The 19,767-nt window shown below is 66.2% G+C and overlaps 1 protein-coding gene across 1 annotated transcript; it reads right to left on the bottom strand.

Moving 5' to 3' along the window:
- Nucleotides 1-770: 770 nt before the first annotated feature.
- Nucleotides 771-19,750, bottom strand: COL6A1 (collagen type VI alpha 1 chain). The gene is made up of 35 exons (XM_007109734.4): nt 19,538-19,750; nt 18,880-19,009; nt 17,225-17,425; nt 16,528-16,687; nt 16,245-16,373; nt 16,129-16,149; nt 15,974-15,994; nt 15,853-15,897; nt 14,975-15,028; nt 14,376-14,420; nt 14,248-14,274; nt 14,029-14,055; nt 13,888-13,932; nt 13,535-13,588; nt 13,275-13,337; nt 12,429-12,491; nt 12,278-12,331; nt 12,155-12,190; nt 11,857-11,919; nt 10,285-10,347; nt 7,624-7,686; nt 6,856-6,918; nt 6,687-6,737; nt 6,532-6,567; nt 6,110-6,172; nt 5,848-5,913; nt 5,284-5,319; nt 4,686-4,722; nt 4,489-4,497; nt 4,095-4,228; nt 3,703-3,812; nt 3,374-3,557; nt 3,096-3,276; nt 2,287-2,316; nt 771-2,155 (listed from the first exon to the last, which is right to left on the bottom strand). The coding sequence occupies exons 1-35, from the start codon at nt 19,632-19,634 to the stop codon at nt 1,533-1,535; spliced, it is 3,084 nt and encodes a 1,027-aa protein (XP_007109796.1). The 5' UTR covers nt 19,635-19,750; the 3' UTR covers nt 771-1,532.
- Nucleotides 19,751-19,767: the final 17 nt, after the last annotated feature.

Raw genomic sequence — 19,767 nt, 5'->3', positions numbered from 1 at the left:
TGTGACGAGCCCAATTTGCAGCTGAGGACACTGAGGTGAAGGTGACTGGCTCAAGGTCACACCGCTGAGGGGGTCACCCTCAGGCTGGGGCTCCTTCCGGTGACAGCGGGGCAGTGGACACTTACTGCCAGCAGCTCCGGGTTCCCATGGAGCCGAGTGTGACATCAGGCAGGGGCTGAGCCCCTGGGGAGACTCCTGACCCCTCCTCTACACGGGTACTGCTCCCCCCAGAGTCACGCGGCCCCCGCGGCCCGGCGCTCAGCTCTCACGGCCCCGTTGCATGAGGGGTTGCGTCGCCCCGCGGCCGGCCCCACCCAAGGACACTAGCCAGGTCCCCCCGCCCCGCAACTAGGCCCGCGCGGAGGCCCCACCCGCCTCTCCTGACCCCAGTGCCAAGGGGCATCGGACTCCTGCCCTGCTTCTTCAGCTGCAGCCCCTCCCACACGCCCCCAGCCCCTCTTACTGCTCTGAATCCAGGCCCAAATCTGCCAGCCCCTCCAGAAGGCCAGAGCTGGGTTTTGATGCCAGGATGCTGGCCCTTTGGGGGGATTTATCTTGTTGGATCTGACTGGCTCTTCCAGCTGCCTTCCCCCACCGAATCCACTTCTGGTTCTGCAGCCAGGGTATCAGGGCCCCTCCCAGCTCCCGCCCCAGACCCGGAAGAGGGGGGAGGCACCTCTACTGGCTCTGAGTGGGGCGCCCCAAGCACCTGTGAGTCCTCCTGTTGGTGCAAAGCGCAAACGCAGAGTGGGTTTAACTCCTCGGACAAGTGACCGCGGAAAGGAGAGCGAAAGCCTTTATTTGGAAAAGTCGCCGACGCGGACACCGTTGAGAAAAAACACAGGAAGGAGTAAAAGTAAAACTAAAGTACCAGGAAGGCCTTCAGTAAAATGTAGAACCAATCACTTCCTTGAGGAAAAAGAGCTTTGGCTTGTTTTTGATGAAACGCATCACTTTGCCCCTGGAGGCGGGGCGAGGCCTCTGCGTCCTGGGGTGGGGATGGGGGCAGGATAGCACCTTTGCTCTGGGGTTTGGGGGACACGGGGTCGAGGAGGCGCGGTTTCTGCTGGTCGGGGGTGAGTGACGAGAGCCTCGGGAGGCGGTGTCGGCTCACCAGGGCTCAGGCTCATCATCGCGTGCGAGCTCCCCGGGAGACCTGACTTGAGGCGTGAGTGTTTCGTGAAGGATGCTGTAGGATCCGCGGGGGAAGTCAAGCTACGAGGGAGTGGGGGTGGGGAGGCGGTGACAGCTGACCCCGGAAAGGAAAGAGAAACCAGGCTTCGGGGTTCTGACTCGGGATTAGGGGACCCTGACAGGCAGCGTGAGGCGGGACGGTTCAGGTGGGTGGCGGAAGGGGGCCGGCAGAGCCCGGGGTCAGGGGCGGCAACACCCTGCTCAGAGGGGCTGGCAAGACACAGAGCACTGAATCACGGCTTTCCAAGCTTTTCCTTAAAAAAACCTAGCTAATCGGGTGGGTCAGGAACCTTCGTGTCCCCTTCTCACTTTCCGTCTCGGTGGCGGTGGCCCGGCTGCTAGCCCAGCGCCACCTTCCTGGACACCGTCTGGTAGAAGACACCGCGCAGCAGCGCCTGGTAGCTGGGCACGCGGAACAGGTGGCGCTCACCGAAGGCCACGTCGTACTCGGCCGCCTTGCCGGTGACCAGGACGCGCACGTGGGGTTCGTTCACCTGGGGGCCCACCACCACCATGAAGATCTCGATGCCTGCCCGCTGGGCCTCCTGCACGGCCTTCTCGATGGTGGCCGCCGTGGCGCCCTGCGAGTTGCCGTCGGAGAAGAGCAGCAGCCTCTTCTTGGCGGCGCCGGACGAGGCCTCGCGGTAGAAGCGGGTCACGTAGCCCAGGGCGTCGGTGACGTCGGTGGCATCGTTGAAGAAGTCCATGGTGTCCAGGGCGCTGGCCAGCACAGTGTAGTTCTGCAGGAACTGCAGTGCCGCGCGCTCCGGCCGCTGCTGCCCGGTGCCGCTGTACTGCACCACCGCTACGCGCGCCTCCGGGCCCGGGTCCGTCCGGCCCGCCGTCAGGAAGCGCTCGGCCAGCCGCTTGGCAAAGCGCTTGGAGGTGTCGAAGTTGTGGCTGCCCACGCTGGCCGAGCCGTCCAGCAGGATGGTGATGTCGGTCGGGGAGGAGAAGGTGACTGCGGGCAGGGGCGGCCGTGAGCACACGCCGAGGCCCTGGAGAGCCCGGCCCCACCCACCCTGTGGCCTCCGGACCCTCCTCACCCGGTGCCCCACCCCGAGAGCCCCTCCCCGCCCCCCCGGTACTCACTTGGGCAGGTGTAATCTGGACATTTCTTGTCTGTAAAAGAGAAAACCCCACAGCATGGACCCAGCGATCTCAGAGACCGCTGTTCCACCTGTGCCCGCCCCCAACAAGAGGACACCTGGCATCTCCACGGAAGCACAGCTGATCCTCCTGAACAGCTGGCCCCCCTCCCCCCACCAGGAGGGGTGTCCTTCATTCAAGAGGGGGCCTTTGAGAGACAGACGGTCCTCCAGGCACCAGCCCAGTGAGGCACCCGCCCCTTCCCAGAATGGGAAAACCAAGGCTCAGAGAGGAGGAAGGGTGGTCTGCAGCTCAGACCCCGGGCCACGCTGTCCCTGGACGAGGCTGAGTACGTGCCCGCCGGGAGGGCTAGGGCCCCGAGTCTGACCCCGTAGCTCTCTCTGGCTGCCGACCAGCTGTCTGCACCGTGGACTCAGCTCTGACCCTGGGCCTGGCCCGGATGGACATGGCAAGTATGTTCTTAGGTGGGCACCTCTGAGGGGTCTCAGGCTCCAAGGCCAAGCACGGCCTGCACCTGTGGGCGCACCGAGCCTCAGACCCCAGCGCACACGTGTGCTCGTGGCTCCAGGACAACGGGCGGGAGATACGGTGCAGCCCACACTCGGGGGAACACCTGTGTGGACGCCAGGCCCCGAAGGAGCCAGGCCATGGCCTCCTCGGGTAAGAGTGGGAGGCGGCCGGGCGGGCGGCAGGTGTGCTGCTGGCCGGGGGTGTGTGGCCCCCCTGGCCGGAGGCCACCGTGGGAGGAGAGCAGGACCACGTCCGGGCCGAGGGGCCCTGCCCGCACCCACCTATGCAGATCTGGGTGGTGATGTTCTTCAGGAAGCCGTCGTCCAGCAGTTCTGCGTAGTTCTCCTTGACCAGCGAGATGCCCGGCCGTCCCTGGGGCGCCAGGCCTTGGCAGGAGATGACGTTGAGTTGGTCGGAGCCCGCGGCTAAGCCGAACACATCCTTGATGCCCACGGAGACCACCTGGGGGGAGGGGCGGTGTTGGCGTGGCCCCCGGTGGGGACAGTCCCCCGAGCCCCAGGGCGCCAGGGCGGCAGCGCAGGCACGGAGGCCGCCCCACCTGGATGTCAGGGCCGCAGAGCACGCTGAGTGGGGTGGTGTCCCTCTGGGTGTCCGAGCGGCCGTCCGTGATGACCAGGGCGATGCGGTTGTTCTGGGCGAGTGGCAGCAGCTGGCTCCGGGTGTACTGCAGAGCCTCGCCTGTGAAGGTGCCTCCACCCATCCACTGCAGCTTCTTGATGGCTCTGTGGGGCCACGGCACCGCCCTCAGCGGGGGCAGGGGGCCGGGGGCCTGGGGGCGGGGCCGGGGACGGGGCACGGCTCCAGGGGCGGGGGGCGGGGCACGGGGCCAGGGGCAGGGCTGGGTGGGCCGCTGGGGGCCGCGCTCACTCCTTGAGGTCCTGGGCGTTTCTGATGTTGGGGTCCCTCAGGCCCACGTGCTCCTGCATCTGGTTGTGGCTGTACTGCACCACGCCCGCGTGCGACTCTCCAGGCTCGAACTGCACGGAGACAGAAGCCGCGGTCAGGAGCGGCCCCCCCAGAGGCCCCCGAGGCACCCATGCCCCTCCTGGGCCACCCTTCCACCCACCACCTGCCCCAGGCTGGACCGGCCCCCGGGCCCCCGGGATGACTCTCATGCTCTGGTGGGCTGGGGGCGTCGGCTTCCGAGAAACAAAGCGTCCGTCCCACGGCCCCCAGCACCCGGTCCTCCCACTCTGGTGTCAGGACAGACCCCTCCTGAGAAGCTCCGTCCTCGAGCGAGGCCAGGGTGGGCACCTCACCTTGACCAGCTCGTCCCTGCTCAGCCGGTCGATGACCTTGACGATGAAGTCCTTGGAGATCTCGAAGTTCTGCAGGCCGATGCTCTCGGAGCTGTCCAGCACGAAGAGGATGTCGATGGGGCCGCACTTGCACTCTGTGGGTGGTGGCGGGCTCAGCCTCGGGGCCCCTCCCAGGACCCCTTCCAGAGCAGGGCAGCCCCGAGGGGCAGGGCATCGAGGACCCGGGGGCACTGGGGAGAACTCCCGTGCCCCCGTGCCTGGCTGTGTGAGTGACCGGGGAGAGGACGAGGTGGGCCAGCGCCCCAGGGCTGTGGGAGTGTGGGCGAGGGGCTCCACCACCCACGGGGTCAGTCCACTCGAAAGCCAAAAACACCAGGTGAAGGGTGACACTCACCACAGCAAGCTGGAAGGAGGAGAAAGAGGAAATTACGTGGTCGTTTAGACTAAGCCCTCCAGCCAGCCCTCCCCGGTCCGCCAGGGCTTTCTCGTGGGTGGGCACACGCCTGCCCTCCTGCCTGCCTCACCCCGGCCAGCACCATGGCAGAACATTCCTTCTAATTAGAACAGTTACTCAAAAATGGAGATACTCACAGCACATTTTCATGATGATGTCCAAAATCTCGCATTCCTGGGGAGGGGGTGAGACACTCCCATGAGACAGAACAGTCCCTTCTGTGACCCCTCCAGGGCTGCCCCAGGCTCTGGGGGTGAGGCCAGCCTTCCAGGTCCCCATCCCCTGGGACCACAGCTGGGACCACAGAGGGGCTGGGCTGGGCAGGGAGTCTCCCTTCCCACGGTGTGCCCTGCTCTGCCTGTGAGGCCCCTGTCTGCAGGGCATGAGCACCTGATGTGGCCCCTGACATGTGGCCACGTGTCCCCCCGTGGCCATCACGTGTTCCTGTGGGGGCAAGGACGTGTCCCCCCGTGGCCATAAGATGTGAACCCTGTGGCCATAATGGTGCCCCCTGGCTTCGTATGTTCCCCTATGGCCACCACGTGTCGCCCCAGTGGCCATCATGTGCCCCTATGGCGATCACATGTCTCGTGTGGCCATCACACCCCATGGCCACCATGTGCCCCCCCATGGCCATCAAGTGTCCCCCTCCGTGGCCATCACGGCTCCCCACCCTCACAGGATCCTGGGCCAGAGTGGCTGGCCCCCAAGGATGTTCACAGACACCCCACTTACGTCTGGCCCTGGTGGTCCCATGTGTCCTGGGGGTCCCTGTCAGAGAAAGGACAGGAGAGGGTGGACGCTGGGGCCCTGCCCGATTCCTGGGCTGCAGGTCTGACGGGAGCCCTCGGCTGACCCCACCTCCGTTTAGGGCCCCCCGAACACTAGGGGCAGCTGAGGCTTCTGCACGTTAAGGGCTGGGGGACCTGCTACCGCCGTCCGCCGGGCGACAACTGTCTAATGTGCCTCTTCCTGGTGGCCTGTGGTGCTCACCACCCGGGGCAGAGTGTCCCTGTGGGTCTAATGGCGCCACCTCGAGGGGCAGGGTGCCCAGCCTCACCCAGGCACTGCCCTGGGCCCTGCCGTGCCCATCACACCTCACCTGGAGTCCCACCCTCCCCTTCTCTGCCCACCCCTGCCTGCTCAGCCCCCCACCCTGAAACTGCCCGTTCCCCCTCATCCTGCCTGCCGAAGCCCCGCCTCCCAAGCCCTTCCCCAGAGCCTGGCTCCCAGGTTCCTGCCCCCCACCCAGCCTCTGCAGCCTCCGGGTGGGGCACCTGCCCGCGCTTGCCGACGTACCTGGGGGCCTTCGGGGCCTCGGTAGCCCTTTGCTCCTTTGGCGCCTCGGGGAGAAATGTCATTGTTCTGGAAGGACAGTGTGGTGTTGCAGGCACGGCCACACGTGGCCGGAGCCCCTGGACCCCCTGCTGCGAGCCTGCCCACCACACCCTTGACCCCGGACGCTCAGCTGCCCTCGGAGCCACCACAGCCCTCCGGGTCCGGGCCCTTGAGGCCGAGGCTGACCCGGGATGTCACAGCATGCGGTGGGCTCAGCACTCACATCCTCTCCGGGGTCCCCAGCTTCTCCCTCGTCTCCCTTGAGGCCAGGGTAGCCTTTGGTGCCCTGCAGGGGAGCACGTGGTTAGCGGGAGCCGGGCCCACGCTCTGGGGTGGATGCTGCGGGCCTGGGCTCCTGGGGAGGGCAGGGCTCTGGGGGGTGCGGTGGAGCCCTCGGCTCCTGAGGGGAGAGTCAGTCAGCAGGGGCACCCCGCCCGGGGCCGGCGAGGCTCCCAGAGATGGAGACGCAGGCGGGGGCGCCTCGGCAATAGCTGGGCTGCGGGGGGCAATGCGTCTGCACGTGTGTGAGTGTTTGCACGTGTGTGTGCCTCTGCACTCGTGTGTGTTTGCTCAGGTGTGGGAGCGATGTGCTTGAACGTGCACGTGTGCTCCAGGGGCCGACAGAGTGGACGGGCGTGTACTCACGTTTATCCCGGGGGAACCCCTGTTGCCCGGATAGCCCTGCAGGGAAGGCAGGACAGTCACGCCAGGCTCTGACATGGCGGGGGGCCACGAGGGGCAATCCCAGCCACGGAGCCCGTGTGCCCGAGTGGCCAAAGGGGGTGTCGGGGGGCACTCACAGGGAAGCCGGGGAAGCCCTCAGTGCCATTTCCGGGGGGGCCGTCTTCACCCTGGGAGAGCAGACCGCGTCCAGTCACTGTGGGACTCGCCCAGGCCGGCTGCTTCCGGACTCCGGGGTCCCAGGCAGCCCCCCTACCAGGGCTGTGCCCTGTGCCCCGCGTCACTCACCCTTTCGCCCATCAGCCCGGGGTCTCCGGGGGGTCCTGGGGGCCCTGAGGCTCCTCTGGGGCCCTAAGGAGGAGAAAATGAAGCGGACACCGGGCAGCGAGCCACACAGGCTCAGAGGCACAAGGCCTCTTGGAGGAAAGAGGGACAATTAAATAAAATAACGTGTCTTCACGCAGCACAGAAATGACTAAAAGAAGGGTTTTTAAACCTATGATCCTGGGGGGCCGTGTAACCTTCGGGCCTTAGAGGCCACACCTGCCCGGTGGTCCACCCAGGGAGTGACCCGAGGAGGAGGTGACCAAAACAGGGACAGACACCCACGGGGTCACTGCAGGAAATTCAAACCCGAGCACCCATCCGGCAGGGGTGGAGGAACCAGCAGGTAGAGCTACAGGCGGCGCCGATGGGGGCACATCAACAGCGTGTTGAAAAATCGCTGAGGTTTGGGCTCACGATGAGAAAAAAACAAAAAACCCTCACCAAGTCCAACTTACAGGGCACAACACACAAAGAAAGAAAAAAGAAATTTGGAAAGAAATAAGCCAAACTGTTCGCGTTGTTTGTCTCCGGGTGGGTGTTTTAGATTTCTTTTTGTAGTTTTCTTCGTTTTCTAAATGTCCTAAGAGTCACGTATACCGTGAGGTGAAATGAAACAGTTTTAACAGGTGAGGAGCCTGGGGGCATCTCCTAAGGAAGTGCTGGGTACGGGATGGGGTCTGGGTCCAGGGCTGGCCCCTCCGTGGATGGGGGGCGGGGAGGGCTCCTCACCTCGGTCCCTGGGGGCCCCTCGTCGCCGCGGTATCCTTTCGGCCCAGCGGGGCCAGCCTCACCCTGCAGAGAGAGGACACAGCCATCGGTACCCCTCTGCCCCAGAGCAGCCCCCCAGGCCCCAGACCCCGCACTTGCGGGCTGCTCCATCCCCGTCCCTCTCTGGAGGTGACCCCTGCATTCCCGGGTCCAGGCTCTCGGGCCCCTGAGCACTGTGCAGACGCCCCCAGCCAGGCCCCAGCGAGGAGGGAAAGCGTGTGTCACTCGGGGGGCTGCTGGCCTGCCTGCCCCCCTGGGCCCCACCAACAGGACCCTGGACTCAGAGGCCCGTCCCCTGGGCCCCGCCATGGGGCGGCGCTTCTCATGAGTTCTCTGCTGGCTGCCCTCCCGTCGCGAGCGTGCACGACGCCCGTCATCCGGCCAGGAGGCTGCTGCAGCGCTGCCGCCCCACACCGGGCAGGGGTCCGGCCGTGGCCGCGGCTCGGGAGCTGGCGCGGTTGTGCGCCTCGGCCAGCGCCAGCGTCACGCTCCCTGCACGCTGGCCACGGGGACACGGGGGCTCAGGGGGTCAGCCTGGGGCCCCGAGACGTGCCTCGGGGCGAGAGGAGCGGCACCTCCTGGGAAACTGGGACTCAAGGGCCTGCCTAAGACACAGAAGGACCAAAGTCGGGTGGAGCTCCTGCGGGCAGCTGGCCCCCTCGCGGGGGGGGACGTGGGACGGGCGAGGCCTGACGGCTGGGGTGATGGGAGCCTGTCCTCTGTTCCTCCGCTGCCTTTTCCTGGGATTTGGGCAAACACACTTCCCAGAACTCTCTGCATGGACCCTGGGGTCGGAGCCGGCCTCCTGCTGGGCCTGGAGTCGGTGGTGGGTCCGTGGGGGGTTGGGAGGGCGGGGCACAGAAGCCAGAGCCTGGAGGTCCGGAAGTCGAACGTCCAGGTGACCGAGGGCCTCCTTGGCCAGGAGCCACGGGTCAGAAGGGGACCATCTCCGGTCGCTCACAGGTTGGGGGGACACAGGGCCCCCTCCCAAGGGAGGCAGCCGCCCCCAGCAGCGCCTGGGGTCCGCACCGCCTGGGCTGGGGCCTCCCTCTCTCCCCGCACTCTCGGTCGTTTCCTTTTCTCTGCAGTGACTATCGTGACTCTGAGAACTAAGGCTGCTGTGGGCGCTCCCGTGAGCCCCAGGTCGGTCCTGCTTTCAGAGTTTCGTGCCTTCAGAGTCCTGAATGACTTCCTGAAGGTGCCACAGGGAAGACCTGGGTCATCCGGGCACCTTGTCCAGGAAAGTCAGGGGCCCAGGCAGGGGCCCAGGAAGCCGCCCCAGCAGCAGGCCCAGCCCGGCCTGAGGCCACATGGGTTACAGTCGTGGGAACCGGGTGGACATGGAGAGAGGAGGGGTGTGCGACAGCCAGACCAGAAAGAGGCACACGTAGGTGAGGTGGTTTAAAACATAATGGAAGTACATTTTAATCAGCAGGAAAGACCGCAGTCACATGCGTTGTGACAACGAGCTGGCCGTTCGCCGAAAAAGCCAAGCAGGCCAAGCTCACCTCTCTTCCAGCCCCACAGTCTATACTCCAGACAAATCAAAGACGTAAGCAAAAAATACACTAAAAGGGATGAGCGCATTTGTAAATCTTTGTAAACGAGCAGGACATCCTCAACCACAAGGTACCACAGACAAGGTCAGGACGCAGATGACAACTGACAAAATGTCTGCACCATGGATGGAGCCCCACGCCATCAACGTGGGAAACACAGATGCACTGGCCACCAGCGGTGTCCCTCCGGCCGAGGCCTGCCCAGGGCGGACTGCATCCCAAACTGCCTCGCCTCTGCGTGCGTCCTGTCCCCACCCTCCACTCGTGGACCCCCGTGGCTGGCCCCGGGCCGGGGTCTGGAGAAGATGGGCTGAGAGCAGCGGTGGGCGCGATGCTCCCTGGGGAGGGTCGTCTCACCTGTGCCCCACCTCCAGCCTCTCACAGCCTCCTGCCTGCCCCCGCCCCCTCCTTCCACCCAGCCCGCTGCTTCCTCAGGCCTCCACTCTCCTCCTCTTCCCCAGCATGGCCTCTAGAAGGTCACATCCAGGAATTCTAGAACCTTCTGTGCACCAACACTCCCAAATCAATTTCCAGCCAGGATCTCACCTCTGGACTCCAGACACTGAGAGAGGCTCACACAGCCTGTCTCCAATGGGGGGTGCCTCTGTCTGGGCTCAGTCCCCCGCGACCCCGCTCCGCCAGGCCAGGGGGTCCCCAGGGTCCCCCGACTCCAGCATGCCCCGCGTGCTGCCCGCCCTGCCCCTGCATGCCCCAGTCCCGCCTCCAAGCCCACTACCCTCCCCCAGCACCAGCCGAGCCAGGGCACCCCTCCTTGCTCTGAGGGCAGGGTTGGGGGCAGCATGGGGCTTTGCACACTCAGGGCTGCATCCTGGCAGGCACTCACCCTGAGACAGGGCTCCCCTGGGAGCACTGGGCCCAGCTCACCAATCTGTACCAGCCACCCTGGCCCCCCACCCAACCCCAGACACCCCAAGGTCTCCAGGCCATGCCCCTGCAGGAAGCACCCCAGGCCGGAAGAGAAAAGAGACCTCCCCCTAAATCTGTGAGCTGATCCAAACTGGCAGCAGCTCCCCCGCTGCCCCCCGGCAGCCGGGCTTCCTACCGGGTCTCCGGGGATGCCAACAGGGCCTTCTCGTCCCTGGTCACCTTGGGGTCCAGCTTCGCCCTGAAGAGGAAAAGCCGCTGAGGTGGAGATGGAAGAGGGCAGCTGCCCCGGGTGGCCACCAGGCGAGGCCGGCGGCCCGGCAGCTCCCACACAGCCAGGAAGGGCCGCTGTCTGCTGTGGGCCGGCCTCGTCCTTGCTTTTCACGCTTGCCCACGTGTTTACCACAACGTGGCCACGTGCCTGGCCATCAGGTGACTTGTGTTTTCAAGGGGCCACAACAAGGGCCCAGCAGCCCCCCCGAGGCCGGGAGGCATCTCATCGTCCACCCGGCCTCGGGGCCCAGAGCTGTGTGGGGCTGGCCATACCTCCCCCGCCGTTTGTCCAGGGCACCTCCTGGAGGCACAGCCTGGCTTTCAGTCCCGTTTCCTGACCCGAAGCACTGAGCTCGGAAAGGGGGTCAAAGCTACATCGTCCCTGCTTTGCTGTCCTTCCCCACCCCTGCCAGCGGGGGCGTGGGGTTCTGGGGGGCCGGGGGGGCGGAGTCAGAAAGACAAACCTCTCTCCCCCTGACCTTGGCCTTGGCTAAACTTGGGACGCCTTGGACACGCATCTGGAGGAGAAGCATTTGCCCCTCCGTCCGAGTGTCACCCCAGGGGGAGAGCACAGCCTGGAGAAGTGTCCCGTTCTTGCGGACAGGGAGTGGCATGGCCTGCATCTCCAGCAGGTGGAGGGCCAGCCGCATCTGAGGCTTGGGGCTCAGCGACCTTGCCTCCTCACCCCGGAGCCATAGGGTGAGGCCTGCTCCCCCTCCGACCGGGCAGAGCCTGACTCGGTGCCCACGCTCTGGGTCCCGCCAGCCTTTCCCGCTTAACCGCGTGGCAGAGAAAGCCCGGCGTGGCCCCTGATGGTGAAGCCACTGGGCCTTGGAGGTGAGAGAGCAGCGGCCACTGAGCCGTTTCCAACATTCCTGCTCTTGAAGTTTTAACAAAGGAAGACTGTCCCCGGAAGAATGCGGGCTCCATCTGCAAAATGTTTACGGAGTTCTGGGGGGAAGAGCCCGGATATGTGGCGGGAGGGGCTCGCTGAGGCAGCTGCGAGACTGCGAAGGCGGGCAGCTAACTAAAGGCCAAGCTGAAGACAATCGCAGCTCGGGAAACCCTGGGGAGCCAGAGTCGGGGCCAGCCGGCGCGAAGGTGGCACCCGCGCCGCAGAGAGCGCGCTTACGCGGCGCGTCTGCGTGATTTTTCAGCTGGCTGCTCCACGGTCATCCGTGGTGAGTGGAGAAGCCGCGCCCAGCTCACCTTGCCTCCCGGGCCCTGGAGGTGACCCGGGACCACGCAGCTTGGAGGTCTGGGCGGGGCCCGAGGGCAGGAGCTGCTGCATTTCCCACCCAAGAAGTGTGTGTCCGGGGGTATATTGGGGAAATAGGAGGCGAGGGCGTGAGTCACCCACATCTAGGGGCCAGAGGGCCTCGGTGGAGTGTCCTGTGATTCTGACGGCCCGGCCCCAGCCTGGCCCTGGTCTCTGCCCCTAGGGGATGGGGTCCCAGCTTTGGCAACAGCGACTCACCAGGTCTCCTCTCGGGCCCCGCGCGCCTGCGGTCCCCCGTGGTCCTCTTTCCCCAGGGCCGCCCTGTGTGGAGGGAACAGGGGGCGGTGCAGGCTGGGGGCTCGAGGCCTGGGCACAGGGCCTGGCGCCCAGCAGATACCAGGACTTGCAGTCCCTCCTCCTCACGCCCCGTCCTTCAGAGACTGGGGCCCCACGGGCTCCAGCACACTCTCCGGGGTCTGTCCACCTGGGACCACAGGGCTGGCCACACCGTCCACGTCTGCCACTAATTGGTGAGGCCCAGGGCACCTCCACTCACCCTCTCTCCCGGGGGTCCGTCTGGTCCCGCGTTTCCCTGGGATTAAGAGGAATGAACGCGAGCGTTAGTTTGCGTCGGGAACTCTGCTTGAGGCTCGGACATCAGGAGGAGGAGGGCTCCTACCTCGTCGCCGGCTTCTCCCTTCTCTCCCAGGGGACCAGGCTCTCCGGGCTCACCCTGGGGGCAACAGTGCAGACTGTCTGTCCTGGACCCTGCGGCCCCCCCCAGGGCCGGGGCCCACCCCGCTGCATCGGGGGGCTGTGTGCATGCTCACCTCGTCTCCGGGGGACCCCGTGTTCCCGGGCCTCCCAGGCTCCCCGTCTGCTCCAGGCTCACCCTGCAAAGATCCAAGGGTCAGCCTTGAGGAGGCCATGCCCCGCCGTCCTGGGGGCCAGTGGCCCCACGCTGGCCCTGCTCACCCAGGCTTCAGGCCGCCGCCCCTGACTGACTGCAGGAGCCTCGGACGCAGAGGACCCTCCCCAGACGCCCACATCTCTGCACAAAACCCGCCTCCTGGGTTCAAATGCCGCCCACCCCAGGGGCCAGCGCGGCCCTCATGAGGGGAGGCCCACTGCCGCCAGGCTGGGGACCTCGGCCCCCGCTCCAGGACATGCGCGTTGCTAGGACGCGTTTGGGGCAGAGTTCGTGTTACTGCTCCAACTTTCCCAGCACTTCCTGTTGCGGAAAAAAACACCAGCAACAGATTTGAATTAGACTCAAAACGTGAAGTCCTCCGCCCCCTGCATCATCGGCATCACCCCGTTTATCCTTGAGTTTAGATTTCCCGCGAGCAGATCGATTCTGGGCTGACCCGCGGGCCGCGGGCCACGTGGACGTTCCTGAGGCGACCAGAGGGGCCGCGGATGGACGAGCAGCGGCGGCCGGCGTGATGCGGACAGGACGTGTCCGAGGCTGAGTGACCAGCACTCCCCGGGGCGGAGGGTCCCACCCCCAGCCCCGACGGCCCCAGGAAGGGCAGTGGCGAGGCCTCATCCCCGACGGGCGGTGGGGCCCGGCCCCCAGACTAGGGGCGAGGACCTGCCTCCAGGAGGAATTTCTGCTCAATGCTCGGTGGGTCGTAAAGCCCCAGCCTGGCCCCCCGCGGGCTCGAGTCACTGACCTTCTCTCCTTTCAGTCCGAAGGCACCCGCGTCACCCTTGGGCCCAGGGGGTCCTTGGACGCCCTGGGGAGAGGACGCAGAGTCAGACCACATTCTGAAACCGCAGCCACTGGGCTGCACACACGTGAGTGACAAGTCAGAAGGGCAGGTCTGCACGTGGTATGGCCCGTGTGACTTCTTAGTGTGTCAGCAAGAGAGTCGAGACAACTTTCACTCTTGAGGACTTAGTCTTAAAATGTCGGTGAGAGAAAGCGACTTACATCGAATCCGGGCGAGCCCTTGCAGCCTGGCAGGCCAGGGTACCCCGTCTGCCCCTGCAAGGAGGAAGGCGGGTTTGGTGGTCAAGCCTTTCAGCTCTGGCTCATCCACCCGCTTCCCAAGAAAGCCCCACCCGGCAGAAGGCGCTCTGAGCTTGGCCAGGCGGCTTGGGGTCCACTGGGACCTGGGGCTTGGCAGGAAATGTCTCCTGCCTTTCATGCTGCCTCAGAGTTGCCCACGGGTGGCCACACATGAGATCCCTACCCACCCACCTTCCCTGGGGTGGCCAGCCTTGCCCATCGTCCCTTCCTGAAACACGGGCCCCGCTTGCAGCCCTCCCCCAGCTGAGGGTGACCTTCATGCCGTCCACGCCGTCCACGCCACGCTTCCCCTTCTCGCCCTGCAAAGTGCAAAAACCAAAGAAGGTCAGACCCAGGTCAGACCGCACCCCACAGGGAAGTGTCCCCACCGGCCGTGCCCCTCCGGCCACACTCACCTTGTAGCCCTTGGGTCCCCTGGAGCCCTGAGGAGACAGGAGGGAAGGGTGAGGGGCTTGGTCTCCCCATCGTGGGGCGAGGTCCCCAAGGAGGGTGCCACCCCACCACCCAGCTCATCGCAGCCCAGCCACGCAGGGAACAGGCAGCGTCGTCCCTGTCCAGAGTAGGGGGCCGCTCTGTGCCCCGAGGGACACCCCCCAAAGTCTCATGTCACTCACCTTCTCCCCTCGGCTCCCTTTTTCTCCCTAGACAGCAAACAGAGAAGGGAAGGGGGCTGTGAGGGGCGCCCCAGGCCCGATGCCCTGAGGCCCCAGGAAAGGCTGTGGTAGAGGAGGGGGAGACGCACCTTCATGCCCTGGTAGCCGATGGGTCCGAGGTCCCCAGGCCTTCCCTGCAACAGAGGAAGGGGTGCGTTAGACACCCCTGGGGGCAGGGGAAGCCCCCATCCAACCCGCTTGCTCTCCACCCTACTCAGGCCCGGTCAGCTGGAGAGAATTGGCTGGCTGACCACTGACCTGAGTCTGAGAAGCGCCCTGCCATGAAGACCTCATCCCCGCCTCCTGGGGGCTCTCAGCGGAGCTCCAGGGAGGCGGAGGTCCAGAGCCCCCCGGGGCCACGGGGAGGAGGGAGACTGACCGTGGCTGAAGCAGAGGCCCTGGGACTTTGCTGGCTGCCCCCTGCCCCCGTTTTCTGAGAGCAGGTGGGCCTGCGGGGGGGCCTGAGGGGCATATGGGGAGTCTTCCTGGGCAGGGGGTGCTGGAAGGATGGCTATGCCGTGCGCGCCCTGGTCCTCGCCACCCACGGGGGCCGTGTCCCCTGAGGGTCAGGCCACATGGCGAGGGTGCTCAGAAACCAGCCATCCTTCTGGAAGTTTCCGCAGCCTGGTTCCCTGGCCTCGGGCTTCTCAGCGCCCCCATCCCCCTTGGTCAGGGGCTCAGCACTCACGGGGTCTCCGGCATCTCCTTTCTCTCCCGGGAGCCCTGGCTTCCCTCTTTCTCCCTGGAATACAGAGCAGATCAAGGTTAGAGAACAAATTCTGTTTATTTCTAAACAGCTGGTAAGAAGGACCCTCTACTTGCTAACAAAAAAGGTCTAAAAAGCTATTCCATCTGGTCCCTAGCGTTCACGTGGTTTTCAGGCACCTTTCTCGTGGCCCATCCTGAGATCTGCGTGGCCAGGTCCACGGTCCCCTCCCACACACCCCACCGGGCCCTGGGGCTGCCCGGCGCCGGCTGGAGTGACCCCTGAATCTTTTCTCTCCGCCCGTTCTTGCTGCTGTGCTGGGCTCCCAGGGGCGGGCGGGGTGGGTGGGGCGCCGAAGACCCCCAGGGGAGGTAGCCGTGTGGCTCCACGGCCACTGCACCTGACACTCTCTAGGAAAAGCCAGAAATCTGGATTTTCACAAGCAAGCTCCCAGGTTGTGAATACTGGGAGCTAATTTTGTTCTCCAAAACCTCCGCCCGAAGCAGTCCCGGCCTTGGGCCCATGTTCGCCCGTCCCACGGGGGGCCCACCTCCAGGAGCAGAGCCACAGGGGTGGTCACTCCAGAAAGGCCGCTCCCTCCCCCACGGGGAAGAGGCCGGAGCGGCGGGCCCCACCCCACGGCAGCCCGTGGCCGCCGCGTCGGCGTGGGGTCACGGAGCCCGGACTCTCTCCCGCGGCTGGGGCATCTGCTCAGTGCAGCAGGCGGGCGGTGAGCGCTCAGGACGGCTGCCTGCGGTCCGGCGCGACCCTAACACCTGGGTGCCAGGCCGCAGGGACATTTCTCCCAGGCTTCCCCCCGACCCCAAGGAGGAAAGCACGGACAGGACGCGGCCGCTCACCTCATACCCGGGGTCGCCCCGCAGCCCGGGAGGTCCTCTGGCGGGCTGCAAGACACAAGAGAACGGTGAGCGCGAGGCGGCAGAGCCGGGGGGGCCCGGGGCGGGGGGGGGGCACACTCACCTGGCACTCAAACGAGCAGCACTGCGGAGGAAGGGACAGGGGGACACGTCAGAGAGCCCAGGCACAGCCACACCGGCCACCCGTGCTCAGCCTGCTGGTGGAGAAACGGGCGCCGGTGATGCTACGGGGCGGGGCGGGGCGTAGGGGGGCCTTACCACTTGCTCCACGTTGTTTTTCTGAAAGCGAAAGAGGAAAGTCAAATTAATTGCCGTTCCCAGGCACAGGCCCTCCGGCACCCTGGACGCGGCAGGGAGGGTGGGCCGGAGCTCACGATCATGTCCGTGATGGTGTCGATGGTCTGGCTGATGACCTCCTCCGCGTCGCGGCTCTGCCCCCAGTCGGCCGCCGTGAAGTTGCGCCGGTACGTGTGGTCCGTGGCGATAATGCTCAGACGTGGCTCCTGGCGTGGATGCGACCAGAACCAGGGCGAACGTTGGCGACAGCGGGAGGCCGGGCCCCTCCCCACCTCTGCTCCCCTGGAGCCCCGCGTCCCTCAGGCTGTGCCTGTACCCGCGCCCCGCAACCCCGCAACGCAGGCCCGGCAGGGGTCCTACCAGGTGGTCGGGCGTGATGGCCACAGAGAAGACTCTGATACCCAGGTGCTTGGCCTCGTTCACGGCGTCCTCCAGGCCCCCGCAGGGCTCCTTGTAGCCCTCCAGGGGGTGCCCGTCAGTCACCACGATCAGGTACTTGTTCTCCTTCAGATGGGAGCCCCTGCAGGGGGAGAGAGAGCTGAGACCACCCACCCAGCCCGGCCCCCTCAGGCCAGCACTGACCCTGACAGCTCAGGGCCCCCCCACTGGAACCGCAGAGCTGAGACCCCTGGACTGGAGGGAAGGGGCAGGGGGCTAGAAACCCTGGAGGGAGACCCAGACCCAAGGCAGCGTTTCCTGTTTCTCTGTGTCGATCCGGCCATGAGCGGGATTAAAGAAAAGACATTAGAATGGAAAATAAGGTTCTGTGGCCTCACAGTTCCGGCGCCCTCTGCCGGCAGCGGTTGAGAAGACAGGGCGCCGCTGGAGGGAGGGACGGGGGGCGGAGCGACCGGCAGCCACGGGGCAGGCTGGGCGGCGGTGAGCAGCACGACCGCCTCGGCCACCGGGACTGGTCCCGGGGACCTTGGGCGCCGGAGCCTGGCTTGCCAGCGGGCAGCCCTGGACTTTGGCCGACCAGGCCGTGGTCGGGGCGGTGGAGCAGCCTCCGAGGGCCGCGGGGCCGCAGACGGGAGCCGGGTGGGCAGCAGGCACTCACCCCACGAGCAGCTCCTCCAGCCCCTTCTTGATGGCACAGTCCGTGTAGGTGCCTTTGCCGAAGTACTTGACCGCGTCCACGCTGCTCTTGAGCTCGTCCCGGCCGCCGGGCATGCGCGTGAGCCCGCGGATGATCTCCACCTCGTCGCTGTAGTGCAGCGCGCCCGCGTTCCACACCAGGTTGCGGTCACAGCGGTAGTACCTGCGGGCCCCGCGGAGGTGAGCGGCCCTCCCCAGACCCAGGCCCGCCCCCCGACTGTGTCCATCCGAAGGCCGGACGGCCACCACGTCACAGGTGGACAGACGGCTGGTCCCGTCTCGCCCCAAGAGGCAGGAGCCTGCGGGCCCCGGCCTGGGCTTCCCGAGCGGCCCTAAGACCCTGGGTCCCGGCGCCGGGGGCCACACGGGGCGGGGGCGGGGGTGGCCAGCTAGTGACCACCATGTCCCCTGCTCTCCAGGTCCTCAGACGAGGAGCTATGTGCCGAGACCCTGCTCCAGGGCCACGGGGTGGGGGGCAGACCCTCCAGGGACAGCAGTGGGGTCGCTGACAGTGGCCAGGGGAGGGACACTGGTGGGGATCCCTGGATCTGAGTGGCCTCCTCTCTCTGCCCTGGGCACCTCAGTTGATGGTCTCCGGGAGTGGCCAGGGCCCCAGCCCATCAGCAGATGGGTGACGGAGGCCCCTGCGAAGAACCAACACCGACAGCAGGAAGAGCCCCCCAGTTCACAGGCGGGAGAACTGAGGCACGGGGCCAGAGACCCCTGGAGCGGGACGATGGGCTGCAGGTCTGCCCTGGCGCCCCCTCCCCGAGGCACATCCACACCGGGGCCCTCCCTGGGCCTCATAAACCCGGGCATTTCGGGAGGTCTGGGGCTTCAGTCCCACAGTCCCTGCATCGGGCAGACCTGTCCTCTGTCCCTGCGGCCCCTTCTGGTGGGTGGGAGGCTCGCGCGTGGGTCAGCTGGTCAGTGGGTTTGTGGGTCAGTAGGGACAGGGTGGGAAGAGAGATGGGGCCTGTGCAGGTGAGGGAAGGGGAGGAGCCTGGTCTGAGCTGAGCCCTCCTCCACCCACGTGGCCCTGACACGCCCCTCTGCAGGCGTGTCCTGTGCTTGGCCACACCCACTGGCCGGGGCTTCCCCCATGAGTGAGTGAGGGGACGCATGGACGAATGGAGCGTGATGCCCCCAAACCCAGGACCGGGCTGGTGGCCCCTCCGACCAGGACATTGGACACTGGGACCTCGGGCCCGGGCTGTGGGCTCTGACCGTGCCCTTGGGCAGCGGTCATCGTCCCAGTGGCTGGCGAGGGGCACCCCCTCCGGACACCGGGCGGACCCGCAGGCCTCGGTCAGCTCCCCACGCCCGCTCAGTTGTCGAGGGTGGGGGCTGTTTCCTCCTCGGTGTCTGGGGCCCGGAGCCCAGGCAGCAGCACTGTCCCCTCCGCCCTCCCGGCCGGCCCGCCTGCTCCATCTCCAGCTCAGCTTTTCCCTGGCCCGTGTGAACCACTCCGACTTGCGGAGGGGACTCGAGGGGCCCGGCCAACACCACCCTTCTCAGATGCGGACTCAGCTGAGCGGCTTGAGGCTCAGCTCTGCCCGCTGGGCCACGGCAGGGGCGACACCAGGCCGGCCGGCCCCGAGAGGACGGAGGTCCTACCTGTCCTTCAGGTTGTCGATGAAGCGCTTGGTGAAGGCCTTGACCTTGTCCACCAGAGCCCCGTAGGGCTTCAGCCTCAGGGCCACGCTCTCGGAGGTGTCCAACACGAAGAACAGGTCCACGGGGCAGTCTGGGCCGGGACGGGAGGAGCGGGGCCTGCAGCTCACGCCCCGTGCCCGCCTCTTCCCTAGGTGAGTCCTCTACCGGCCGCCTCCCCGTCCAGCACCCCTGCAGCGACTCAGACTCCCACCCTCCCAGAAGGGCGAGGAGTCCACCCTTCACCACAGCTGAGGCCGCGTTCTTACCGCGTTTCCAAGTTGAATTTAAAACTACCAGGGGCAAGACCTTCAGAAAAGGGGGGTGGGAACAGGTGACCGTGTTTCTTGACTGACCACCAGCAAGGGATCAAAAGGAGCTGAGAGGCAGAGAGGGGGCAGCACCCGCCGAGGACGGGCGCTCAGGGAGCTTGCGGGCTGAGCCCCGGGGGAGGCTCAGCCTCCTCCTGTCGGGTCCTTCGCCAGCCGCGCGGCATCTGAGCGCTGGGGCAGCAAGGGAAGGGGCTGGGGTCCCACTGGGGCATCACAGCTGGTACGTCTGGTCCAGGCCGGCCTGGCCCGGCAGCCGAGGCCAGATTCCCAGACGCGGCAAGTCCACTCACCTTGGAAGGCGATGGCCCTCGAGGCTGCCACATCGTCCTGCGCGGTGGCCCAGCAGGCCTGCAGCAGCAGGGGGAGCAGAACACGGGGCAGACTCATGTCACCGGCCGCGGGTCACCATGGAGCGGGGCAGGGGGCAGGGCGGGCTGGCGACGGGGGCCAGAGACAGGGGGAGAGACAGAGAGCTGCCTCCGCTCTCCTTCGGAGAAGTTTCAGCCCAGGAGGGAGGGAG

Source organism: Physeter macrocephalus, chromosome 8 (genome assembly GCF_002837175.3).
Source record: "Physeter macrocephalus isolate SW-GA chromosome 8, ASM283717v5, whole genome shotgun sequence".
In the NCBI taxonomy this organism is placed as follows: domain Eukaryota; kingdom Metazoa; phylum Chordata; class Mammalia; order Artiodactyla; family Physeteridae; genus Physeter; species Physeter macrocephalus.
Note: the sequence above shows the minus strand (reverse complement) of the source record. Positions and strands in the feature narration are given on the sequence as shown.

Excerpts from the sequence above, each read along its gene's own strand:
- COL6A1 (XM_007109734.4), bottom strand. The coding sequence starts at position 19,634 with ATGAGTCTGCCCCGTGTTCTGCTCCCCCTGCTGCTGCAGGCCTGCTGG. Across the intron at positions 16,374-16,527 it reads CCATCACGCCCGACCACCTG|GAGCCACGTCTGAGCATTAT; the intron begins GTAGGACCCCTG and ends CATCCACGCCAG. Across the intron at positions 6,568-6,686 it reads AGGGCTTCCCCGGCTTCCCT|GGCTATCCGGGCAACAGGGG; the intron begins GTGAGTGCCCCC and ends CCTTCCCTGCAG.